The sequence below is a fragment of the Panthera onca genome, chromosome C1, assembly GCF_046562875.1.
Source record: "Panthera onca isolate mPanOnc1 chromosome C1, mPanOnc1 haplotype 2, whole genome shotgun sequence".
Lineage (NCBI taxonomy): Eukaryota > Metazoa > Chordata > Mammalia > Carnivora > Felidae > Panthera > Panthera onca.
The window spans coordinates 209,056,424-209,082,214 of NC_138346.1; the positions used below are offsets into that span (position 1 = coordinate 209,056,424).

The 25,791-nt window shown below is 58.1% G+C and overlaps 1 protein-coding gene across 2 annotated transcripts; it reads left to right on the plus strand.

The window, feature by feature from the left end:
• Nucleotides 1–335: 335 nt before the first annotated feature.
• RCC2 (regulator of chromosome condensation 2) lies at nucleotides 336–25,580 on the plus strand. Of its 2 annotated transcripts, none has more exons than XM_078452318.1 (13): nucleotides 336–435; nucleotides 1,604–1,895; nucleotides 7,475–7,568; nucleotides 10,848–10,991; nucleotides 13,281–13,412; nucleotides 13,843–13,931; nucleotides 15,173–15,287; nucleotides 17,684–17,850; nucleotides 19,301–19,481; nucleotides 19,735–19,840; nucleotides 20,730–20,802; nucleotides 22,426–22,503; nucleotides 23,165–25,580. In XM_078452318.1, exons 2-13 carry the CDS (start codon nucleotides 1,611–1,613, stop codon nucleotides 23,267–23,269), a joined length of 1,569 nt encoding a protein of 522 aa, XP_078308444.1. In that variant the 5' UTR covers nucleotides 336–435; nucleotides 1,604–1,610; the 3' UTR covers nucleotides 23,270–25,580. The 2 variants fall into 2 exon arrangements, with proteins under 2 accessions (XP_078308444.1, XP_078308443.1); XM_078452317.1 differs by having other exon boundaries at nucleotides 368–545.
• The last annotated feature ends 211 nt before the right edge of the window (nucleotides 25,581–25,791 follow it).

Genomic DNA, 25,791 nt, shown 5'->3' on the forward strand with positions numbered 1-25,791 from the left:
GAGCAAAGTAACTATTTTCCAGCGAGTGTCCTCAGGTGACCCGTCTAGACGTGCTCGGGGGGAAAAACAATCTAACATGTTCCTAAACCCCAAGGAAACCTCTGGCGCGCAGAGGACGCGCCGCGGACAGGGCCCGGGGCCCGCGGCGCGGCCTGCGGAAGGCGCAGGACCCGAGCGGGTGAAGGGTGGCCGCGTGGCGCCCGGGGCAGGCTCGGGTGGGCCGGCAGTCCCCCGGGCGCGGGCGCGGGCGCGGGCGCGGGCGGGGGCGGAACCGGGCCGCCGCGGGGTCCGCCGGCCGGCAGGGGGCGCGCGCGCCCCGGGCCCCGCGCCGCCCGCTCGGTCGCGCGCTCGCTTGCCGCCCGGCAGCACATGTGTTTCTGTTTTGTGTTGTAGCATTTGTTCTGGAAGCTCGTATTTACATTTTAAGTGTATCTGGTGAGTGGGCTGGAGCCCTGATCAGGGCCGGGGGGGGGGGAAAAGCCCTCCGGTACGTCTTTTAGTGCTCCTCTTCCGTTTTCTCTCCGGTTTCTCATCACTCCAACCAGGTAGGGACTGAAAATCAAAATCGACAACGTTCAGTTTGCGGGATCTGGGAAAGTTTTCCCCCCTCCCATCCCCCCCCTTTTTTTTTTAAAGGAGAAAAGGTAAAAAAAAAAAAAAAAAAACCTGAGAAGGGGGGTTGGGGGATTGAATGAATAAAAAGGGGAAGGAAGGCGGATCCACGTGGTTTAATCGGAGACAGACAGAGATCCCATTGTTCAAAATCAATAAAAAAAAAAAAAAAAAAAAAAAAGGCAGACAGGGCGAAAGCGCAGGGACGCTGGGGGAAAGTAGCGGCGGAGCGGGGCACTTTGCAGCCGGGATCGGAGGGACCGGCTGGGCCGCACGGTCGGGGAGGGGCCGGGAGAGTTGAGCACCATTAAAGTTTTTCTTTTTCGTGTCTGTGCGAGCAGGTGTTTGGGGCTGGGGGCCGGCTTTATTCGCCCCCCTCTCGCCGGGGGCAGCCCACCCCGAGGGATTAGGCTAATTAGAGCCAGAGGTCGGAACCCCCGGGCTGGCGCGGAACTGGGGGCTCGGGCGGGGGAGGGGGGCGGCAGAGAGAATTGCATTTAATTGAGTGGGCTTGGGGAGGGGGGCGCGGAGACAAAAGCAGCAGGTGGGGCGGCCAGGGAGGGGGGGGGAGCGCTTTCAAAGGGGGATCTTTGAAGTATCCCGGAGCCTTCTCTAATTAGAACGTAGAGGATCGGAGGCTCCTTTTTCTTTCCCTTTACTTTTTCGGGGACCAGGCTGCAATTGTGATGCGTTGTAGGCAAACCTAACTTGAGGATGGGCGGGGGGGGGGGGGGCTCTCCATTTTTTTTCTTTCCCTACGTGGAATGCAGTCGGAGACCTGGGCTCCCGTGCGGGATTCCCCGGAGGAGGCGCGCCGGGGCCCGGGAGGGGCGCGATTTCCTCCCGGCTCGCCCCCTCTCCGCCCACCCCGCGGCCGCCACTTTGGGGAGGGCAGGGGAGGAAGTGGAGGCCGGTGGCTCGGCTGCGCTCCCCTCCCCCCGCGCAGTTTATAACCCGTCCATTGTGCGCCGCTGCCCCGTGTCTCCTCCAGCGCGACCATGCCCAGGAAGAAGGCGGCGGCGGCGGCGGCCTGGGAGGAGCCGAGCTCGGGCAACGGCACGGCCCGCGCCGGGCCCAGGAAGCGCGGCGGCCCGGCCGGCAGGAAGCGCGAGCGGCCCGAGCGCTGCAGCAGCAGCAGCGGCGGCGGCAGCAGCGGCGACGAGGACGGCCTGGAGCTCGACGGGGCCCCCGGCGGGGGCAAGCGCGCGGCGCGGCCGGCGGCGGCCAAGGCGGGCGGCGCGGCCGTGATCATCACCGAGCCCGAGCACACCAAGGAGCGCGTCGTGAGTGCGGGTCCGGGGGGTCCGGGGGGCCGCGGCGCGTCACTGCGCGTCCCGGCCGGGGGCGGCGGGGCCGGCGCAGGCCGCGGGCTGAATCATCGCCGCCGCCGCCGCACAACAAAAGGGCGCGGGCCGGGGGCGGGCGCGGGCCGCGGCCTAGCCGACCCCGCCGCCCCCGCCCGCGCGGCAGTTGGCCGTTGGGGCGCGCGCCCCCGGGCCCCCGCCGGGGGAGGGGCGGCCGGAGCCCGCGCCCGCCCGCCCGCCCGCGCGAGGGGGTCATGGCCCCGCCCCCGGCGCCGCGCGAGCCGACTCCCTCCGCCTCCCCTCCCCCTCCCGCCCCGGGAAGGGAGACTTTTGCAAGTTGTCTCGGGCCGGAGGAGGGGACGCGCGCGCGCGCCGGGTGCGGCCCGCGACGCCGCGGGCCCTCGCCGCTCCCAGCCCCCTCTCCCCCCACCGCGGCTGCCGCTCGGCCGGGGCGCCGCCGCGGGAGGGGGCCGCCGGGGCGCTGCGGGGAGCGGCGGTTTGCGCCGGGGCTTTGAGGTTCCCGCCGCCTCGGCTCCGGCGCTCCGGGGGGGCGGGGCCTGGCGGCCGCCGCGCATGCCTCGTGCGGCCCTGCGCCGTCTCGCGCCGCCGGGGAGGCGGGGGCGGTCGGCGCCGGGGCGGGGTGCGAGGGCGCATGCTCGGGAGAGCCCCCCCCTCCCCCCCCCCCCCCCCCCCGTTGGGGTCGGGAAGCCCCCGGGGCTGAGAGGTGTTTGGGCTTTGTTCGCCGCTCGCAGTCCGAGGGCGCGGGGGCTCCGGGTGGCGCTCCCCCTTCCCCCGGGAGGAAGCATCAACCGTGCCCTGAGCGGGGCTGAATTCGCTGGTTAGAGTGGGGCCTGTAGATCTTAGTTGAGGTCGTGACCAACTCAACTCCTGCGCCTGCAAGACCCTGCGGAGCCGGAGATCTCAGCCCGGGGCCCGCGATCCTCGAAACCCACAGGCTTCTTGTGGGACGTGTGTTTGGGAGAGTCTCAGAGCTGACACCGGATTTCAGATAACCTCCAAAGAGTCGGAACTTCCGCTTAGGGTGTAGACGCTCTGGAGAGGCCTTTCGATGTCCCCAAAGGGCGTGTAAGGGTTAACAGTACCGGAGTGCTTTCCCCCAAAGGCGCTCAGTGTTTAAACGGTTAAAAATGATGCATTTCTTCATCCACTTAACTGATGAGGAAACTGGGGCGCAGAGTTTCAAAGAGCCTATCCCAGCATCACACGGAGGTGGATTTCCACATGGGCTCAGGTGTTTTCTGATGGCATCCTTAACCCCTGTGCAAAGGGGTCCCGTGAAAATGTTTTATGACTGCCCTCTCATTGAAAGGGTCAGCCCATCAGATGGTAGAGGAGAGCCCATGTCAGTGGAATGTCTCACCTGGCGTCTGGGACCGGGCCGGTGCCGGGAACTAGCCACAGCATTGAGAAACTGGGGCGCAGGAACGGCTTTCCCTTGACAGATCTCATTCTCTGTGTGGGACTGTAGCCATTGGCCGCTCCAGTCCTGGTGTATTAGGAGGAGACTGAACAAAAAGGCCAGCTGAGCTCTGCCTCTGCTGCGTTCTCTGTGCGTGAGTTCCTTCAGCTGCAGGGCTCCACTCCGCCTGACTGAGCGTGAGCTTTCTGGTCCTGAAGGAAGAGATTCTGACCCCAACACCAAGGTTCGCCCAAGAGTGTGGTCCCAGAGGCTCAGTCTTCAGAGGCTCAGGTCCTCAGGGGCTCAGTCGGTCAAGGGTCTGACTTCCCCTCGGGTTGTGATCTCTCAGTTCATGAGTTTGAGCCCCGTGTGGGGCTCCGGCTGGGCTGACAGCTCGGAGCCTGGAGCCTGCTTCGTATTCTGTGTCTCCCGCTCTGTCTCTCTCTTTCTCAAAAATCAATAAACATTAAACAAACAGAAAAAGAGTGTAGTTCCAGGGAGAGTGTGTGCAAGGCACACATGACCCTCCACCAGCACTGTGCGTGGCTGGCTTGTCTGGTGGGAACGGCACTTTCTCAGTCTCACTGAGCGATTCCTTTGATCCCTGGGGGTAGACAGACCGGGCAGTCCCCCGCAGCTTGCTTTTGCTTTGTATTCACATCTCTAGGATCTTTCAGATTCTTGGTTCTTCTGTACAGATCTACGCGTACCTTCCCCCACCCCCTTAAAAAACAAGGAGCCTGTTGAGCATTAGAGCAGTTTCCTTTGGACCAGTCCGCACCCTCCTAGGCTCAGCGCATCTAGGATACTGAGGGTTCAGATGCCTCATGGAAAGTGAGTACGCCGAGGTTTAAGTTCTTGTTAGCATCTTTTGGGTTGGGTCCGGAGTCCAGGCCAGGCCCTGGTGGGTCTCCTGCTTGGCCCCAGGTTCCTGGGTTCCAGGGGAAGCATAAGGTCGCCTTCTGCTAAGCCGTCCCGCCCCAGGCTGCCAGCAGCCCCTAGCTTGTTTCAGAGAAGGTTTTCAACCGCTGTTGAGGGCTTCCTGAAGGAGGTGTGTGTGAGAGCGGCTGCCAGGAGTGGTCTGGAACCATAAGCTGCATAAGTTGGACTCCTGAAAGGTGAACCCAGATGCTTGTGTGGTCGAGGGGCAAGGTTGCCGTGAGTAAGTAAAGGTGGTGTATTTTTGTAAAACATTTCATAGGATTTCAGTGTCAGGAAGTGCTCCCTTCGGGGTTTATGTGCAGTGCTGTGAGGTGAGCGTTTTATGATGGTCTAGGGTCGATGGCTTGTGAGCTCCATAAGCCTGTAGGCGACGCAAACGGCCTTGGCAGAATCCTGGAAAACCAGTGAGTGTCCCAAGCCGTCCGGGTCTTTGTAGTTCCTTCAGTGTTGGTTTGCTGAGGTTTTGTAGACCCTGAGACAGGTGTGCTCCATCTGAAAGGGCCTGATTGATACGACTGAAAAGCGAGCTTGAAGTCTGTTTCAGTTGATAGCCCGTTAGGAAACTTGTCATTGCTGCCATCTCTCTGAACCATCTTCTCTCTGCCAAGGGTAGCGCTTTTTTAGAAGGATGTATGTTAAAAGGTTGACTCTCAGCCTCATGAACATGCTCCTTGCACTTGGGCAGTAATTCGAAAATCGCTTTGAACCGGAAACCCCATTTTGTTGATCGGAGAAACTCTGTGCGTTTTGCTGCCATGGCCATTCATCTCGGCCCAGCTCACGGGAGGCAGCAAGGTGAAGTGAAATTCACTCATCCTGTTGGGGAGACTGTTTGACCGGCTTCGTGGCCACCTGGCCTTTAGGCGCAAAAAGCAATCTCTTGGCCCATCAGGGAAGGTTGGATCATACCTTGCAGGGTCACCTAGCCTCTGGCTCGCAGCCCTGACAGCCATGGGGGGTCCTCTGGCTGGGAGCCAGCAGGCTTTTGGGGTCTTTCCTACCTGATGGCCTGGCTCAGGTCTGTGACCAGGAGGGACATCACAGGTCTGTGATCTACAGGGCGTTAGGAGTTGTCATTTTAATTTTTTATTTCGTAGAAGGTAAAGGGGAGAATTAAATTATGGACAAAGTCGGTGACGGATGGCAAACAACTGTGTGGATAATAGCAGTGAAATCTAGTCTGTTACTTTGACCTCATGTGTGAGGACGTAAGGCTTGTGATGTAAAAACCTGAGTAAGATAAGTTTCTCTGTAGGAATCAGACCACAGAGACTGGAGTAGACTCCACTGACCGAGGCTTTGCACACACCTCGTGTCGGGAAGGTGGGAGTTTTGTGTGAGCACGTAGCTGGCTAGATGAGCCAGTATCCACGGGCACCTGCTCATCCGTGCAGCTGCTGGCAGGCGCGGGTCACAGAGGAAACCCGTCCCTTCCCCGGGCCAGGGCAGAAGGTCCGGCCATCTGATGGAGTGGCAGAGGTCCGCAGGGGCCACCTGCAAGCTATTGCTCTAGCAAATGCCTCTCAATGTCACGGGTTGATGGTCACATTGCCCCCCCCCCCCCCCCCCCCCCCCCGGGGCTCCTCTGCCCGCCTGGCCCGGCAGCTCGTCCCACCGTGCTTTAGTGCCCTCCTTGGTCTCTGCTCCCCTCTCCACGCACACCTGAGAAGTGGTGCAGAGCTGGCCGGTGACCTGGGCAGAGACCCAGGGCCGCCCCTTCCTTGGGGAGCTTGACGAAACCCACTGGCTGCTGCTCATCCTCTGCTGTTGTAGATCTGTAGAATGTTCCAGCCAGGCCCGCCAGCTAAACAAAGAAGGGGAGATAACCAAGGGAAACTAGGCTCCCGTTCAAGTAATCCGAGTCTGTGGGTGCCGTGGGGTGGGACTGCCCTGCGATTAAGGTCGTTCTCTAAATAATTGAAGCCTGGTGAAGCCCTTCTCCATTCATGGCTGTTTGGCTCCCCTTCGCGGCTGCTCTCTCTGCCCGCAGGACATGTCCTGTAGATGGACTGGCTTTCTCCAGCCCCGTAAACGTGGGTGAGCATGGCGGGGTCTGTTCTGTGGCGTGACCGAGGCCTCGGGTTTGGGTCACGCTGAGTCCCCGCGAAGGTGCGTTCCTCTTAAAAACGCATGCGTGTGGCCAAATGTCCCGCCAGGGCCACCACCGCCTAGACGTTAAGATGACTGGAACTGGGTGGCTTTTTTCATCAGGCCTTCCAAGAACAGCTCTGTAAATGGGAAGAAACTGTTCTCTTCAATGTTCTGGGCTTGGTGCGGTAGGGGATGAGAGGGACGTCCCCTTCCCCGGCCCATAAGGAACCTACCGGTGCGTGGTTCAGAAGTGAGTCTTTACCTGACTGCTGTTTGAAAATGTGCAGCAGACTGCTGAGGATATTCTAATGAGGGCCACCCCAAACTGGATAGTGGCCTTTTAAAGCAGTGTGTATTCCCATCGACGGCCCAAGGGCCCCACACGCTCTGTGTTGGGCAGCTGAGGGTCTGGACCGGAGTACCAGGGTCTGGAACCCTCCCTGGTCCACTCACTGCCGCTCCCCAGGCTCCCAGGCCAGCAGTGGGGATGAGCCCAGCCCCATCGAAGCCAGGTTCTCCCATGTCACACGGTGCTCTGATGATTTCCCCACAGAAAGGCGCCTGGCACCGCGGGGCAGCACCCGGAGGGAGGGTCCAACATCACCGGTGACTCGGGGCTCCCAAGGCTTGGAGTCACGTGCAACACCATGTTGGCCGTGGGCAAAGCAGACCTAGCCCCAAGGTCATCCGTTGTAATTCTCCCTGTGTGCCACCGTAGGCCTCCTGCGAATACCCGTATAGGCAGTTGGCAGGGTGGAGGGGAATGCCATTTGGTTGATTTTTTTTTTTTTTTTTTTAATGTTTTTTTACATTTTTTGCGAAAGATCATTCTCAAGAGAAGTCAAAGGGTAACAGTGAGCCTGGGCATAAGGAACGAGCTGCTGTGGGCAGGTTTGGGGTTATGCACACTGATGAGGCAGTGACCACCTCAAGCCTCCATTCGCTGTGCGAGCTGCGGGGGGGGGGGGGGGGGGGCGGCGGGGGGGGGGCATGCGAATAACGAATTCCTATTTTTTTCTTTTGTTTCTGGCTGTCGTTGGACAGACTTAGAAAGCTAGAAGCCACGTTGCAAGCTAATACTTTTTCTCTCTCCCTGTCTCCGTAGAAACTCGAAGGGTCTAAGTGCAAAGGGCAGCTTTTGATTTTTGGGGCAACCAACTGGGACTTGATTGGTCGAAAAGAAGTGCCTAAGCAACAAGGTAGGAGGCGTGGTTTCCGAGTTCTCCCGCGTGACTCTGTGATTCTGGGTGATTCTGGCGGGCGTCCGCCAGGTGGGTCTCCTCTTCATTTACAGAAGTGACCAGAGAGGCCAAGCAACCTGCCCGAGGCCACAGAACCCCCCCCCCCCCCCCCCGGGGGGGCTCCCAGAGAACCCTGGTCTCCCGCTTCTCAATTCTGTGCTAACAAACCCGATTGCATTTAGGATTAAACGGGAAGATTATAAATAGCCACCAATAACATTGACCCCTTCTTTCCATTCTCCTTCTCACGTCAGTTATTTTCATGAAAACAGAGAGGCTGGTCAGACATCCAAGACATTTGTCACGTACCGCATGTCACACTCCTTAGACGTTACAGAACTGAGTTCAGTTCTTTGTTAGCCGTCAAATTATTGCAGGAACTGGTCGGACAGAGCAAGTGACGGTGTGTGGAGTGGAGGGAGCAGAGGAGTCCCAAGAAAGCAGCTTTTGGTCCCCGGTGGCTTTTAGTGAGTTGATATCTTTCCTCAGGCAGCTACTGGCCCGTCGTGAAGCTGGCACATCGCCACATTTTATGGCTTCTTGATTTCATTTGGAAAGATTCCCAAAGTGCTTCCCAGCATCGCCCAGTGAACAAATATTTGCACACTGACACTCCCTGGTGCCTCAGGACGGGCAGAGAAGGTCGTCTTATTCCGTGAAAACGGCAGGGGTTCCCGACGGGCAGGGCCCGCTTCCACCCCGCGGCTGGGGGGCCAGGAAGCCCCTCCTGAGGGGTAGCTGATGCCTCTGCAGCCCTGCCAGTGGGCCACGTCCCTTCGCAGTGCTCTTCCGGCCGGTGGCCCGCTCACGGTTCCACATCGGGCCCAGGGAGGGAGGGGAAGTAGCCGCCAGAGGAGAGCAGAGCTTGGGCTCTCGTGTGGGGCGGGATTGCCGGGCCCGGCTCGACTCCCCGCACCCCTGTGAGGCAGAGAAGGTAGGGAAACCAGCCTGTGGTTAGAGATCTGCTTTCACGGCCTGGTTCAAGGCACTCTGGGCCTGTTTTTAGGCGTGCCTTTGTGTCCTTTCCCTTTCCGGCTTTTGCTTCCCTGATCAGTCTCCCTTTAAATGGAGTTTTATGTAATTAGATTGACCTGTGTCAGACCTTTGTAAGTATCTTAAAATACCCCTTGGCCCTCCGTGACCTTGCCGGGGCACTAAATGCAAGGGCAGGGGGTTTGTTTTACCATTGGTGCAAAAGCCGAAGGAAGGAGGGCCTCCCTTCTGTGTCTCCTGGCCTCCTCGGAAGGCGAGCTCGCCAACCCCCGTGTGCAGGCTGCCCCAGATCCCGTTGGGTCGGCACGACGCCCACTTCATTTACAGATTGACACGGCGACTTGTGCTCCCTCTCCTGACCGCCAGCCTGGCCGAAGAGCCGGGACTGCGGCGGGGCACTGACTGTGGCTTGGATCGCCCTCCCAGGCTTCCCTGGAGGCTGGGCCCCTGGCGTCTTGGGCACGGGTTGCTCCGCAGCTGCCGTAGGGAAGATGCTTTGGCGAACCCGAGCCATCTGGCCGCCTGTGAGGCAGGTCCACTCAGCGACGCCGGGGCAGCTGCTGCACCGCTCACCTCCGCGGTGTCCCCGCGCGCTGTGTCTTGTTCCCAGAGATGACACACGTCAGTCGTGCCCCCAATTCATTTTGCCTTCACGATAGACAGACTTGAACATAACCCGCGAAGGCTGTCATTTTCGGTCTGCTCTGTCGCAGAGAATTGTTGGGTTTTCTTCCTTTCCCCTTTGGGTAGCGAGGAGTGTCTCAGGGCGGAGAAGCTCAGGGACTTTGCTGTGTGCCTTGATGACCCCAGGGCCTGCTGCCTGATGGGGGAGGGACTTCAGCGTCCCTTTGCCTGGGCGGCCTCTGCAACTCATGAGGATACGCTTGGCGCCCTCTGCTGGTGGGGCACGGGCAGCGTAGGTTCGCAGATGCTTTTCCTTCGGTGCCTGATAACTGATCAGCCTCCTAATCAGCTCGGACATCGAGATGAGTGTGACGGTTGACGTGGCAGCAGCTAGCGTTTCATAATGGCCCCCACGGGCCTCGAAACGTGTTCATGTCTCTGTCCTTGAGAACCCCAAATTAAAAATACTAAGCACAAAATTGGCCACACCCTGTCTGTCAAAAGGGAAAAGAGAGGGTTTTGAAGGAGGCAGCTGTTTTCTCCTGCCCACACACCCTCCAGTGTTCCTGGGTGTTCCCTGGGTACCAGGCACTGGTGAGGCCCTCAGGTTGCTAGGACCGTGGAAGGCACGTGAGTGCAGTAGGCTGAGTGCTGCGATCGGCCTCACGGTTCTCGGGGAACCACAAACTGTAGGGGGATGTGGTCAGGGAGGGCTTCCCAGAGGAGAGGGTGCTTGATACGAGGTTTTAAAGAACAAGTGGGGGGGGGAGGGCGCCTGGGTGGCTCAGTTGGTGAACGTCCAACTTTGGCTCAAGTCATGATCTCGTGATTTGTGAGTTTGAGCCCCACATCGGGCTCTGTGCTGGCAGCTCGGAGCATGGAGCCCGCTTCAGATTCTGTGTCTCCCTCTCTCTGCCCCTCCCCCACTCACACTCTGTCTCTGTCTCTCTCAAAAATAAATAAGCATTAAAAAATTTTTTTTATTTTAAATAAAAAAAAATAATAAAGCACAAGCAGGGGACGGGGAAGGGCATTCTGTGGGAGGGAGCACACGGGCAAAGGCAGGGGGCCATGACCTGGCCACTGCGGTGGGACCCCTGAGACAGGAAGCCACGTAGGGGGAGGGGTGTCAGCCGTTCCCCCTGCACAGAGCCTGGTAGGTGTGCGAGGAGGGCAGGTTGTTCTGGGGAGGATGGGGACACTCAGACCCCAAAAGGAGCCTCTGGCTGCAGGGGGGGGGGGGCTGAGGTGGACAGCAGACGAGGGAGGGTGACGTTGGGCATAGGGGGGAGGAGACCGGGGGTCCACCGCCAGCTTTCCTGGGTTGGGCTCCCAACAGGAGGGAGAACACCGTGCCTTTCTGGTCAGTTGCACGTGGACGTGCTCGGTAGCCAGTGCGTGAGGGTCTGAGGTCCCTGTGGTTTGGGGGCCCAGACGCAGGTGGAGCAGGTCGGGGTTGCAGACTTTCTCCTTGAGCGGCCTCCCGGCGCCGGGGGGATGCCGCACCCCCAGGGTTCTGTGTCCCAGGAGACCGAGCCCCTGGTGGCTGGCGACGTTTCTCGGGGTGCTTTCCGCCAGCCGGTCCCCGCGGGCGTCTGATTTGCCTTCCTCCCTTTGCAGCTGCCTACCGCAATCTCGGTCAGAATTTGTGGGGGCCCCATAGATACGGCTGCCTGTCGGGGGTCCGGGTGCGGACTGTAGTGTCGGGTTCGTGTGCTGCCCATAGTCTCCTCATCACCACGGAAGGGACGCTGTGGAGCTGGGGTAAGTCCGGACGGGGGCGGGGGCGGGTCAGGGTGGCTCATGGAGGCGGCCCCCCACGGGGCTGACTTCCTCCCCCTCCCTCTGGTCTGCCTGGAGGGTGGCCTTCTTGCAGCCGTATTTGCTCCGTCTGATTTCCGGCTGGTCCCTCCTGTTTCCCGCCAGTGCATCCCCTTCCTCCACTGCCCTGTCATGCTCTTGTACACGGCCACCTAATTCTCTGAATCCTCTTTTTTAAGCAACCTTTTCCTGAATGTTCTGGCTGAATCTGGATCTTTCTGATCTTGAGGCACCTAGAATTGAATTCCTATTTTAGGCACGTCGTCCCCTGGGCAGACAGCCCCCCCTCCCCCCCCTTGCTTTGTGGCTCAGTGTTGACGTAAGACCTGTGTTCCTGCCACTTGAAATGCCATGGGCCGCGTCACGGCATCGGCCACTGTGTCCCTGCAGTCCTGTGCCTCTGTTTCTGGGGATCACAGGCCCACAGGCTGGGTTGCTCGGTGCCTCTTTCTTACTGGATTTCCCGACAGCTGAGAGCGCTTTTTCTCAGCTGGGCCGATTTCCGGCTGCTGGACCCCCTCGTGTGCGCCCCTCGGCAGTGGTGTCCTTGCCGTCCTCCGGTGTCCCCTCGGGAAGGCTTCCACGCGCTGCCGCCCCTTTCCTCTTCCAGACTGTTGATCCAGGTACTGACTAAGGCTCAGTTTAGCCCCACGCCCTGTGGTAGTTCCTGGAGTCTTCTTCCAGCTGGGTGTGTTGGCAGTGGTCCCCACCCTTTGTTTCTGGTCCTTTGGCTAGCTTTTAGTCCATATGACTCCTTTTTTATTTCGGTCTGTTTGAACGATTTTTTGCAATTTCATGAGCTGCTGTACCAAAGTCCAAATATATTAACATCTGTTGTCTTCGCTGCACTCTGCTAATTTTGTGATTCTGTTGGGGAAAAAAAAAAAAAACCAGCTAACAAGGGTGTCTGGCCCAAATTTAAACTTTAGTCTCTGGATGCCATGCTGACACGGCCGCGGTGTTCATTTTCTCCGACTGGCACAGCGGCATGTGTCCCCCCCCCCCCCCGAGGACCCCTCCTGCCTGGTGTTCTGACACCGAACACAGCAGCCTGTCAGAGTTCCGAGCTTGAAATAGCGGATTTCTGATCTCTTCACCGAATTTCACTTACGTGGTGCTTCTAAAACTGTCCCCTGTGCTGACCCTGCGGGTAGGGCATGATGCTGGAGGCTGGCCACTTAACTTGGCCCCAGAGCAAAGACCCGTGTCCCGGTGAGCAGACTTGGTTGCCACCGAGCGTGAGGGGCCGGGGGGGGGCAACCGGTTCCGCAGTCAGCCACAGCCAAAGGCACGGGGCGTTGTCCGGTGTCTGTAAGCGTCAGGGCTCAGCCCATCGCTCTCGAGGGGTCCACGCCTGCCAGCCCCCCAAGCGTCTCGGGTGGCCGAGAAGCTGCACCCAGCACCCATGCTGGGTAGAGTGCCCTTCCCGGTGAACTTGGACCGCTCCCGGTAGAAGCGGGGTTCTGCCGCTCCTGCTGGGGGGGGGGGGGGGTGGGTGCTGGGATCTGTGCGGGTTTGAGGGTGGAATTTCTCATAGCCGGCCATTAACTTCTTTCTCAGGCCCTTAGGAGGCTTGGGCCTCACCTTCGTGGCTCTGCTCTCCGTGTTTCCTGTGACAGAGGTCACGTTCATCGTCAGGGAGGGTGTGAACTGCCCCTCCCTCCCAGTGCCCTGACTTCTCTGGCCCTGTAAAATCTCCCCAATATGTGGCTCCCACCGTATGGTTCTCTCGGCCAGGGGGACCCGTGAGGGGCCCGCAGAGTTGTTTGATTTGGAAGCTGTCGTAGCCCGTGTTGGAAACGAGGGCAGGTGTAGGGGCCGGAGCGGAAGAGCTTTGGAGCCGAAGAGCCTTGCCAGGGGCTAGTGTCTCGTGGAAGGTTCTGGCAGGGGCCAGGGCGAACCGAGCAGCAGAGCCTCAGAAAGTGCTTCGGGGGGGGGGCGGCAGCTGCCGTCACAGGAAAGGGGGTCAGAGAGGGTGAAGTAGATGGCAGCGGCCCGAGGAGAGGTCCCTGGGGAAGGCACCGTGGATCTTCCCTGGTCACCCGGCCCCATCCGAGCGGGTCTCGAAAGGCTGGCCGTTGACAGAGGAGCCGGACCCGGACCTTTACTCCGCCTCGATCTCCGCCACTGAGTGGAGGGCACCTTCTAGGGGACCCCCACACGTGCCTGCCTCTTCCGTGACGCTGCTCTGGCCACCCTCTCTTCCCTCTGCGTCTTGCTCTTGATCTGCAGGTCGAAATGAGAAGGGGCAGCTGGGCCACGGTGACACCAAGAGGGTTGAGGCCCCCAAACTCATTGAGGGTCTCAGCCACGAAGTGATTGTGTCTGCGGCATGTGGGCGGAACCACACCCTGGCGTTGACGGGTAAGGAACGGCGGGTTCCTTCTACATTTGGCACGAGGCCACAGGACCCACCTTGGGCGCGGGGACAGAGCCGCCTCTGTGGCTCTCGGTCAGGATCAGAAAAGTGCCCAGAGTGCCCCAGGGGTGGGCCTCTTGAAGCCGCTGGCAGCCTCAGCTGCCTGCCTGCCTGCCTGCCTGCCTGCCGGTGTAGGAAGCCCGTCCGGGAGGCGGAGGCCGGGGCCGTGCCCTGTGTGCCTCTGCGCTCTCGTCCCCGGCTGTGCGGGGGTTTTGCTCCGAGCTCGTCCGCTCCACGCGCTCAGGACAGCGTCTCGGTTGCGTGCTCTTCCTGGCAGAGGAGCTCTTTTTATGGTTTTGGAGCCCTTGATTCCAAACCCAGTTCAAAACCTTCAGTGTTCTTTGTCCCTTTTGTGATACTGTTCTCTCCTTCCAGAAACAGGCTCCGTGTTTGCATTCGGAGAGAACAAGATGGGGCAGCTGGGCCTCGGCAACCAGACAGATGCTGTTCCGAGCCCGGCACAGGTACCCGCTCCGGTCTTGCGGCCTTTCTCTTTGCTGTTGTGCAGAAATTTCTGCGGTGGGACCAAATACCTCTCCCTGCAGTGTAACTGATGTCTCGTAGAAACAGAGCCTAGAGTCTTTGAGTGGAATGCACACGTTACAGGCTTTAGAGCAGATTTAATATATGCTCACGGTTGAAACACACACCGAGAACGATTTTTCTCTCTCACGGAGAGAATTTGTTACAGAGGCCTTGTTCTTCAGCCTGTACTGTTCCGAAGAAGGTGAGAGATGTTCTAGGGATGGGATTTGTCAGCATCTGCAAAGACTTGTTGAGTTTTGACCTTGTGTGAAGTCCCCTGCCAGGTGCCTAGAACACAGACTGGAGTCCGTCTTTTCTTCCTCAGGAACGGAGGGTTAAGTTGGGGAGGGAGGACTCGCACCTAAAACGTGACTATGAACATAAAACAGCCAAGTGCCAGTGAGTGTCTGGTTTAATGATGAAGGCAGGAACTCAGATCGCTTGTCTCTTAAAAAGAGACCGTGGGCAAACTTAACCTGTGGTTTGAACGATTTGTGGAACGTCTCCGTTTCATCTGCCACCCGCTCCGAGGAGGAACAGTTTCTAAAGGAAGCCAGGACCGACGGGCAGGGCCCAGGGCTCACGCTTCTTGGCGAGGGCTCTCCCTGACTGATGAGTGCAGTAACACAGTTTCCAAGTACTGTCTTAGATGTGTTTCCCGAGCCCACGCTAAGTTCCTCGGGGCCTTGGCTGTCTTCGTATTGGCTGTCTTTGAGCCATTTTATGTCTCATCCACACCTTCGGTGCAGACCAGTCAGGCCATTATCTCTGCGGAGGGTGAGGGAAGCGCGAGAAAGTTCCTCTCGAAAGTTGAGGCTGAGCTGCTAGTGAGTAGGTGAGGTCTGGGGGTCACATGTGGGTAAGTTTCTGTCGCTTTCACCCTCCTGCCCGTGCTGGCCGGCTGAGGAGTGAGTGCGTTGACTGGGCACAGTGTTGGGCATCTGGAGGGATAAAGGGATCGGGGCACGATCAACCCTGTCTTGGGATTCAACTCTGCTGGGAAGGTGGGGGTCACAAGGGTGTTTCTTAACCTGCGTCCTAAGCTTTCGCCTTCAGAATTGCTGAGTCCATTAAATTTCCTTTGTAATCTAGTAATTGTTTCACACTGACCTACGAGAGGTGGAGGCTTTTTATCAGTCTTTTAGAAAATGTCTGAGAGTCTCCTGTCTTGTCTTTTCAGATAATGTACAACGGCCAGCCAATTACCAAAATGGCCTGTGGGGCTGAATTCAGTATGATAATGGACTGCAAAGGGAACCTCTATTCCTTTGGGTGCCCTGAATATGGTCAGCTGGGTATGGAAACATTTTTTTAAAAGCTCTGTAATCTAACTGCGTATCTGGAGCCAGAAGTCGGTGTGGGCCTGCACATACATGTTGGAAATGTGGGTAATTGATCGCAGATAATAGCCTTGATCCATTAAGTGGATCTCCCATTTACTGGGACAGCATGTCCTAACTCACAGGGTTGTGGAGCATCACAGTGGCTTGGCCTTAATGAGTAAGTCAGGCTCAGTCTGACAAAGGATTCTTTTTTCTGATAATGGGAATTCATTTATATGTAAAAGGATTTCAGAGTTGTAAAAAAAAAAAAAAAAAAAAGGCGCCTTCATTCGGTTTCATATTTTAAAGATTTGCCTTTATTGAAAGTGAGAAAATTACACAGGATTAAGTCTGCTCTGCAAACCCTGGTCTGGGCGATTCTTTCAGGTACACGCATGAGCCCCATTCCGTGTAAAGTGCCAGGGATCCCTCCTGTTTTCGTCCCTAAACAGAACGTACTCCTCCAGAAACACATTCACTTCTATCTCATTGAGTAGAAAGGGAGAACTCAGAAAGCGGTTCTCAGTAAGTGGAAAATGTCTCTCGATCCTGATTTTACAAGGTCTCCATTTTCTTTTCCCATCTGACACCAGAGTGTTTTTTTCCTTCTGGCGCCTTCCCACACCCCAGCCCTTTGCGAGTAGGAGGTGAGGAGTGGGCGCCCTCTGCTGGCTCCCTAGCTGCATGCCACCCCGGATCCGCCGCGGCCCCCGGATCTGGGTTGCTGGGTCCCCACGTCATTAAAAGCAGACAGATGGAAGAAGGTATAAATAGAACAAGGAGCATCTCGCTGGCCTTAGACTTTAGGGAACAGTGACTTTGTGAAACTAAATATACCTCAAGTCAGAAGTGAATAAGAAAGAACAGCCCCTTACGCACATTTCAGTGTTGGTTGCCAGGGAGTTGCCAGAGGCTGTTGGAGAAACCGTTTCCATGGCCACAGGCCCCGGTGCCATCCCCAGCCCCGGGCGAAACACCGGAAGTGTGGTTCCGTTCGGCTTCCGGAAATGTGTCTGCTCCCCTGCTGCCTCTGGCTGCCCCAGATCTGCGAGCAAGCAGGTGGATTTTCCTTCAGGGAGAGCCACACGATCTCGGTGACCATGATAATGGCTGATCGCTGAGCAGTTGCCGTGGGCAGGCCGCTCTTGGAGCACTTTGTACGGACTCCCCTTTCCCTGGGACATCCTTCTTCAAAACTAGTTTGAGAAACTGGCTTTATGTGTATCTGTGGAATCCGCTATACCTCTCAGCTTTCTTTGCAGCCCGCTTTGAATCTCCTGGTCCAAATCCAGAGAGATCCCTTGTAGAATTAGGACATACGATGTAACCTTGGAGAAGTGGATCCCGGCACATCCGCTCGCCCCCACCCCCTCTCTCGTGACGCATTTACTGGGTTAGGCAAGGCGAAGACGAGAACCCGCCATTAACTACGTTGTAACATCGTAGTGCTAGGTCTGGGTTACTAGTAAGTCATAGAACCTCAAGTCTCAGGTTGTGTGTTGAACTTTTTCTGTCCGTCCCCCAGCCCCCCCGCCCCGGGGCCAAGTGGGGCACAGACCATACTCAGTAGACCATTCCTTCGAATCGGGAGCTTCTGACTTTGACCACAGCTGACATTAAGGTGTGTGTTACAGCCCATTCACGTCAGAGCACGAACAAAGAACTTTTACAAAACAACGTCCTTGTGTGGACAGTGTCCTTGGGTGTTCCCTATTCTGTCCTATTCATTTTTTTTTTTAACATTTATTTTTGACACAGAGACAGAGCATGAACGGGGGAGGGCCAGAGAGAGAGGGAGACACAGAATCCGAGGCAGGCTCCAGGCTCTGAGCGGTCAGCACAGAGCCCAACGCGGGGCTCGAACTCACAGACCGCGAGATCATGACCTGGGCTGAAATCGGACGCTTAACCGACGGAGCCCCCCAGGCGCCCCTCTGTCCTGTTCTTCTTCTTTTTTTTTTTTTTTTTTTTTTTTAAACATTTTTATTTATTTTTGAGACAGAGAGAGACAGAGCATGAACGGGGGGAGGGCCAGAGAGAGAGGGAGACACAGAATCGGAAGCAGGCTCCAGGCTCCAAGCCATCAGCCCAGAGCCCGACGCGGGGCTCGAACTCACGGACCGTGAGATCGTGACCTGAGCGAAGTCGGACGCTCAACCGACTGAGCCACCCAGGCGCCCCTGTCCTGTTCATCTTTAAAAACTAATTGGTTTCAACCCCTTAGAATCGATTTCATGACACTGAGTGGGTTGTGCCCCAGATGGAAAAGCATTACCTTGGTGGGCAGACTTGTCCCGCGAGGCCCCCCCTGCCGGGTTGGGGCGGGGTGCCGTCAACTGCTGCTTGACCCCTGGCTCTGGTCGCCCCAGGACACAACTCGGACGGGAAGTTCATCGCCAGGGCGCAGCGGATAGAGTACGACTGCGAGCTGGTGCCCCGGCGGGTGGCCATCTTCATCGAGAAGACGAAAGATGGGCAGATTCTGCCAGTCCCAAACGTGGTTGTACGAGATGTGGCCTGTGGCGCTAACCACACGGTAAGACTTGGGGGTTTCTGGCTTTTCCTCTGCTTCCCGAGCCTCACCTCCGTGGGGAGACTGTATGTGTGCTGCGGTGTCCCAGCGCTTGGCTTCGGCTGGGACTTACTTCATTCTGGGAGTCCGAGACCTCCCGCCCTTCTCCCCGGGCTTTGTACCACTCAGGTGGCTCCGGGGCGGGTTTTCCTTTTTTCTTTTTTCTTTTTTCTTTTTTTTTAAATTTGTTTTGAGAGAGAGAGCATGAGCGGGGAAGGGTCTGAGACAGAGAGAGAGAGAATCCCAAGCAGACTCTGCGCTGTCAGCACAGTGGGGCTCAAAGTCACGAACCCTGAGATCACGACCTGAGCCGAAATCGATTCAGACGCCCAGCCGACTGAGCCACCCAGGCACCACCCCCCCGCCACCCCCCATGGGGTGTAGATCTTCTGTTCAGAGTCTCTCGGTAACTTCTGTAGACGTAGTTAAAGGACAGACTTTTTGGTTGGACTCATGGTGTCTTTCTGGTTTTGGCCTTTGTCTGACAGCTTCACAGACTTTTTCTGATCCCCTGTACGGACAGTGTTGAGTGGTTTTAACTGTGAGGGCTGTGTCCTTGCAGATCACTTGGGATAGATGGCGATACAGTTTTTGGATATGCGTCTTTCTATCTGTATTGCCTTCTCGCGGTGGTTTTGCCCAAGGATGCCTGCGCGTCAAAAGTTGGCTCTCTGCTCTGTTGAGAGAGCACTGGGCTGGGAGTCCAGAGACCAAGCTGGTCTCCTGCTGTGTGTGGCTGACTGGCGAGTGACCCTCGGGCACGGCCTCTGGGATGCTTTGTCTGCTGCTCAGTGATGTGGACCGGGAGATTTCGGTCCCCTGGAGTCGAAAATCCGTGGTTCTCTTCTGCCCAGTGTCGTCTGGGAAAGCAAAGGTGGATCCCGTGCTGGCCTCTTCTGTCAAATGGTTTTGATGGGCTGTCCGTTTTGAACGTTGAAAATGCCGCGAAGGAAAGAAGATCAGCCTTAAGTTGTTTCAATGAAATTGAGTCCATGTGGTCCCGGCACCAGTGACCAGATGGAGACCACCTGCGAACGGGGCATCCAAACCAGAGTCCCTGCAGGCAGGCAGGCCTTGCCTCTCGGTTTTGTGCGGTTCTGTCTCCACCGTGGAAGGAAACAAGCCTGCTCTCTGGAGACCCACCCACCCTTTTGCTTTTGATGAGGCGTGAAGGGGACTTGAGGCTTAAAGTGGTAATAATTACGGACGGAAAGCCGCGTCCCCAGCCGAGAAAAAGAGCAGATGCCCTGTTGCCTCCGCCCCCTCTCCGCCCCCACCGTGGGCGCAGCTTCAGATTATCCTGCCTCTTATACCACCAGCCGCAGCAACAGGCTCTCTGGGACGGAGTGATGGCCCCCTCGTCCCCTCGGGTTAGGAGGCCCGCTCCAAGCCTGCGTTTTCTCTCCGCCCACAGCTGGTCCTGGACTCTCAGAAGCGCGTCTTCTCCTGGGGCTTCGGCGGCTACGGCCGGCTGGGCCACGCGGAACAGAAGGACGAGATGGTGCCGCGCCTGGTGAAGCTGTTCGACTTCCCCGGGCGCGGGGCGGCCCAGATCTACGCCGGCTACACCTGCTCCTTTGCCGTCAGCGAAGTGGGTGAGTGACCCCCCCGCCCCCGCCGCCCTGTTCCCCCATCGGGGCCTCAGGAGGAGACTGTCTGCAACCAAGTCACGGCTTTCCGTGGCGTGGCGGGTGGGGAGCCCCGTAGCCCTTGGCACGTTCCCGGGCCGAAACCCCCGTGTTCTTCCGGCCTGAACGCCCCTCTGTTGCCAGCAGCGTGCAATGTTCTTGCCTTGCTGATGTTGCTGGAGAGGGGAGTTCAGTTCTTGGTACGTGTGCCTCTCCCCAGGCGGCCTGTTCTTCTGGGGGGCCACCAACACGTCCCGTGAATCCACCATGTACCCGAAGGCCGTGCAGGACCTGTGCGGCTGGAGAATCCGGAGCCTGGCTTGTGGGTACGTGGCAGTGTCTCCTGGTGAGCGGGACGTGTGTCCCCTTCCTGGGCCCGGAGGACACAGTGGGGAGGGCGCCTCTTCCTTTGAGCCCCCCGTCCCCCAATCAGGGCATCAGACGCACCAGGGTTCGGGGCGGGAGGGGCTGTTTCAGGCTCCGGGGGTTGGTAGGTCCTAGAACAGAGGCTTTGTCTTGCCGCATCCACAGAAAGTTCCCTTGTAGGGTTTTTTACTCCTCAGAGGCTTGGTGTGCTTCGCTCGTCTGTGCAGGTTAACGGGATTTTAGCTGGACATAGTGGTAGGATTTTGGTTACCCCGACGCACGGAGAAGAAACCGTCTTTTAAGCCCGAGCTTTTCGGTTTATTTTGAGGACACCTCAGACGCCATTGAGTGAGGTAGCGCTTCTTGGTGAGGAGTCCGATTATGTTAATCAGCTGCCGGGTCGTTGGAGGGGAGCCGTGTCTCTCGGGGCAGGGGCTATGGCTTTAATCTGCCTGGATGTCTAGCCCCGCCCACGTCAGTTTTTGTGGCGTTCTACCCGCTTTAGAGTCAGCTCTCTGCCCTGATCTGATGACCTCTTTTCCCGGTGTGTTTTCCCCGCCCCAGCCCTCAAACCAGGCCGAGGTGAGGTGGGGGGAAGGCCTGGGGCCCCGGTTCCTGGCACCCTCTCGGGGCTTTGCTCTAGGGCCCGCACGGGACGCTGTGGAGGGCCTAGAAGCCCGTTGGCCTGGCACGTGTTGCCGGGAAATGAGTACCTCTCGGTGTTTAATGGGGGTACTGGACTCTGATGCTCACGAGCCACACCCTGCTGTTGAGCGGGCAGCCTGCAGGGAGGGTCCGTGGCGGCTGGGGCTGCCGGCCGCGCTGGCAACATCCTCTGCCTTTTCGCAGGAAGAGCAGCATCATCGTGGCCGCCGACGAGAGCACCATCAGCTGGGGCCCGTCGCCGACCTTCGGGGAGCTGGTAAGCGGGGGGATCCGGTCTGGGCTCTCTGGGGCTGCCTCCCGCAAACCCTCAAGAGGAAAACGGGCATCTGCGTGAAAGGCCGAGACGCTCCCTAGTCTTTGGTCACATCGGCTTTCAGAGATCCTTCGGTGCCTCTCAAGTAATTGTGAAAGTCTTTCACATCCCCGTCGTAAATCTGGAAATAGGGAAGTTTCGGGTCTCATTTCCCCCTCGGTTTTGCAAGCCGTGGTTGCATATGCCGGTGATGGGGGAGAGGGGTGGTTTCTCTCATTCCCTCCAGGAGGGTTTAAGTCAGCAGGCTCAGCGGGTCGTTGGGCCCCACGCGGGCGGTGGTGAGCAGGCGTCCTGTCTTCCTGGTTTTCTCCTGCAGCCACGGGGCCGGCCTCGCAGGTCATTTGGGGACGTTCTTCTCTCGTTTTTCCTAAAAAAGTCAAAGTCTGTGTTGCCTGCTTTTAATCTCCGTTGCCTGCCTGATGAGAACTGATAGCCCTCGGTTTCTCACACGTACTTGGCCTTCCCCAACCAACTGTCTGATTCTTGGGTTCTGGTGCCTGATGAGTCTTTAACTTTTAATTTCTTCATCAGGAACAGCTTGGCTGTGGAGCTCGGCTGGCGGTCTGCCCGTTCTAGCTGCGATTTGATCCTCAGCCTGACTCTTTGTTATTTCCTGCGGGGAAGGCGGTCTGTTTCCCTTCCCGCCTCGCTCGTGGGAGGGAGAGGAGGGAAGGCAGGGCTCCTTGGTCCCTAAAGCCGTCTCCGGGGCTCGGTGGCCTGGTCCTCGGTGTTCTGCACCTACTTTGGGTCTGGGGCTCCCTGGGGGCCCATGTGCAGCTGCCCCTCAGAGTCAGCCCCGGGCAGAGCCTCGAAATCAGGACACTGAACCTGGCCCGGGTTTCATGGCTCATTCTTAGAACAGGACAGATGTTTCTAGGGCCTGTCAGAGATGGAACCCATGTACCGATTCAGCCACCAGAGGGGACCGAGCGGGACTTTGGGGCAGCTTCTCGGGGTTGAGGAGGTGGCCTGGCATCTCGGAGGCAAAAGCCTTCACTGTACGGGAAGGTGTGAGAGGGAGTCTGGTGGCAGAGACGCAGCTGGGAAGGGAGGCCCTTCGTCCCCAGCCCCGTCAGCCTCTCGGTTTGACCTGAGGGGTCTGCTTGGCCCTTAAAGGCCCCCGTGTCCACGCTCTCTGCGTGACGCCCTCTGCGTGGTCCTCAGGCAGAGCCTTCTGTCTCTGGTGTCCTGGAGTCTGGCGGCGGGTGGGGGTGATTCAGTCTCCAGTCTGCGGGGCGAAGGTGGGGACGGCCAGTGTTGTTGTGACCTCATAGCCTGAGGGCCACAGCAGCCGACTCTTCATGTGCTCGTGACGGTGCTGTCTCCTCAGTGACAACCCCCAGAAGGTGCTCACGATAGCAGAAACCCCCAGAGGTTGTCAGGGTCCTCAAGTGGGGAATCAGCCCCCTGTGCACAGCACTCGTGTGCACTCTCGTGGGTAGCTGTCCTCCCCTCGTGTCACGCGTGGTGGGGCTGTGGTGCGGGGTCCCCGGCAAGGTCGCCGTCGTCCCCTTTGTGGACCGTGCCGCAGCGAGCCCAGTCCTGTGTCTCTGTCCGCTTTGCCAGGGCTACGGGGACCACAAGCCCAAGTCCTCCACCGCGGCTCAGGAGGTGAAGACGCTGGACGGCATTTTCACGGAGCAGGTGAGCACGCGCTCCCGGGCCAGGGGGACGCGAAAGGCGCCCGTGGAGAAAGTGCCGCCAGCCGGCACCCGACTTTCCTGCTCCCGGTCTCGTTAGCCTGGCCGAGGCTGGTCTGATGGCTCCTCGAGCGGCTTTTCTGCTGCTTTGTGCTAGAGGCCAGCAGTAGGAGGCACGGGGGCGTGCCAGCCGGGCTCAGTGGCTGTTCTCGCCCTGAATGACTCTGGCCACAGGCCAGGCCCGGCAGACTTGTTCTGGGGACGAGGGCGTCGCTCACGTCTGCTTTGTACCTTCGGCGGAGCCTGCGCCCCATCGGGCCTTAGGGCAGATGGCGGGGCAAGGCCCCTGCTGTTCCGTCCCCCGGCCTGCCCGCCCTTGTCCGCCGATACACAGATGGGGCGGGTGCCCTCACACAAGGCGGGATTGTGGTCCAGAGAGGCCCGGGAGCAGGATCCCCGTGTCCCCGCCAGTCTCTGCTGACCGCGTTGAATCCCTGCCTGGTGGCAGGCTGGAAGGCTTTGGTTTTGGCCAGGGCTCTTTAGCAAAGGGCTTTTGTGCGGCCCAGGGTGGCCAGCCCAGCTGACGGACGGCCTGTCATCCGCTCCCCCCTCCATGACGGGCCGGCGGGCTCCGCTTACACCCCAGCCCCGATCTGTTCCCCCAGGTGGCCATGGGCTACGCCCACTCCCTGGTGATAGCACGAGACGAAAGCGAGGCCGAGAAAGAGAAGATCAAGAAACTGCCAGAGTACAACCCCCGGACCCTCTGATCGTCCCAGAGCCTTCTGCAGCCCCACACCTCTCGCGGCAGCTGTCGGTTCCAGTGCACTGGGACGGGACGTCGAACAAGGAATTTTCAGAAAGCAAAAGTTTGACCGAAGGTGCATTTTTGTTAGACTCCCTGCGGTTCCGTTTTAAAAGCGATTCAACGTCAACTACCTTTTCTGTATGCTTTCCAAAGTGGTTTTTTTTTTTTTTTTCCTTTTCATGTTGAATTAAAATATCTGCTCATAGTTGACTTACCATTCCTACAAAAGAGGCAGAAACTTTGAGCAATCTAGGGGTTTTGTTTTTGTTTTTGTTTTTCTTCCTCCCCTAAATCCACTTCTCAGAACACCCCTTTCCAGCTGTAACTAGCGTTGCGATCCGGGCGGGTGTTCCCTGAGAGGAGTCCCCGTGGACTCAAAGAAACGTCCCTTCTGGGAACCGGCGGCCGCAGCTGGGCATAGACAGTGCTGGTGGCGGATCTCCATCCAGAATCACGGCCGCCCGCTTCGGGAGCATCGGGGTCACCACTTCCTGCTTCTTGTACACCGGCTGAGGCTGGCGTTCTGTTTCTCTCCTTGGCTGCTTGTAAGCCCCATCGCCTTTTGGCTGCAACATTAGTAGAATCTGCCGTTTCCCCCCTGGTGGGGGCTTTGGGGTCTGTGTTTAGCCATTTTTATCTACTTTAGCTGTAAAAGAAGTCCAAATGAAAATCAGGTGATTGTGGACCCAGTGGGGACTTGGGGGTGGGGGGGGGGGGGGCGTGGGTGGGCAGACGCGGGGACAACGTATCTGGTTTAAGGGCGGCTTCCAGGCTCCTTAGACGAGCCGGGGCCGCCTCGCCAGCACTCGCCATTAGAGATTGATCAGCCAGCAGTGAAAAGTGCATTCTGGAGTCCTTGCAAGGAAGGCTCAGCCCTTTATGTACCAGCCTTTACCACCTTCGTGCTTCTTTCTCCCCTGCCGGATCCTGCCGGAACGGGCCCCCGTTTCTGAGACTCGGGCTCCTGTTCCACTAACCCAGCTCTCTGGTCGCATTGCTTGGCCGTGGTACCAAATAGTTGGGATTCCTGAAGAAGTCCCCCTTACCCGCGTGTCTGCGCAGATCTGTGACTGCCACCCCCGTTCCCGCCAAGTGCCCTCTGCCCGAGCTCGTCACCGGTGTTGCGCTGCTCTGCGTGAGTTACGAGGTGCCTTTCCCGGAACCCCTCCTCTCACTTGGACCCAGGAGAGGCGACAGCTCTGGCTGGGGCTCTTGTTTTCGAGAGGGTCTGGACTGGTTTGGGTGCTTTAAAATAGATTTTTTAGTTCCGTGGTGCTTCTGGGGGGAGATGGGGGTAGAACTTCAGTGTGAGACTTGGGTGGATGGGGAAAGTTACATATTGGTCTTTTTTTATTCTTTGCTTTGCCGTTGTTACCACTTGTCAGTGTCTCGATGTTAAAATGCCAAAAATGATCTAGTCGTCGTTGCTTTTTTTCCCCTGCCCGTCCCCCGTCACGCCTTACGGCGGCCTCTGCCTTTTCCAGGGCGTGTGACAGGCTCTGTCCCGGCCGGTCCCACCGCCTCGCGCGAAGAGACCGGCCTGCATCTTCCTTAGTCTGACTTCACGCTCATCTTTGGCCTCCCGTGTCCGTAGTCCAGGGGAGAAGCTTCTGCACCCTCAGAGCTTTTGCCACACTAACCTGCTTTGTCCAAATCACCCCAAAAGTACCATCTCTCTCGCTTCTGTGCGTAAACCCGTCCGTTTTCCTAAACACCGGTCTCCTTCCTGGAGTGGGGCTTAGGCGCCTGCGCCCCCTGGTACCCGCATATCTGCCCCCCCACCCCCGGGTCGTGCGGTCCCTTTGCAGGAGCTGCCCTTGGCGAGGCAGGGCTCCGATCTTCAGGGGACTAGTCTGAAACCTGCCACCAGCCTATTTAGGGCCCCCGGCCAGGGACAGAGCAGCATACACATACCTTCAAGTGAAGACGGCCCCATTCTCTGCCACAATCACTCCTTTGGGCTTAGAATTTTAAAATGAACTTCCTACTGGCGGAAAAAATCATGACAAGTGCAAGGGGGTGGTCCTGCACCCCAAGAGAAAGAGGGGCCCGGTCTGGGCACGGACTCTGCACCAACCCCTCGGGCATCTGACCTGTCTTCCAGCTCAGGAAGGAGCCTTTGGGAGAAGGGGTTTAGGGCGAAGGGGGAGAACCTGAGAAGAGGTTGTGATTTGGTCGAAGGTGCCTGGTTTAGTGCTGTAATTGTCTTATTTTTTTTTATATATATTTCTTGGAGTAAACATTTTAAATAAACGACATCATTGTTTACTCTGTTTTGGCTTTCGTGCTTCTTTTTCGGACATAGCAGCTCTGTTTTTCCTCTGCTCCCTGCAGGTGCAGCCCCAAGGCTGAGGCACGCACAAGAAAGATGGGCTTCAGGGGAGGTCGGGGTTGAAGGGGGGCAGAGCTCCCCACTCTCCCTGGAAACCCGTGCCCTTCAGGGAGGGGTCCGCCCTGCACTTGCCCGACTCAACAATGGCATTT

Bases quoted from the DNA above. Each gene is read 5' to 3' on its own strand.
- RCC2 (XM_078452318.1), top strand. From the start codon at position 1,611: ATGCCCAGGAAGAAGGCGGCGGCGGCGGCGGCCTGGGAGGAGCCGAGC. The intron at 13,932-15,172 runs GTACCCGCTCCG...TTGTCTTTTCAG, and splicing joins CTGTTCCGAGCCCGGCACAG to ATAATGTACAACGGCCAGCC. The intron at 20,803-22,425 runs GTAAGCGGGGGG...CCGCTTTGCCAG, and splicing joins CGCCGACCTTCGGGGAGCTG to GGCTACGGGGACCACAAGCC.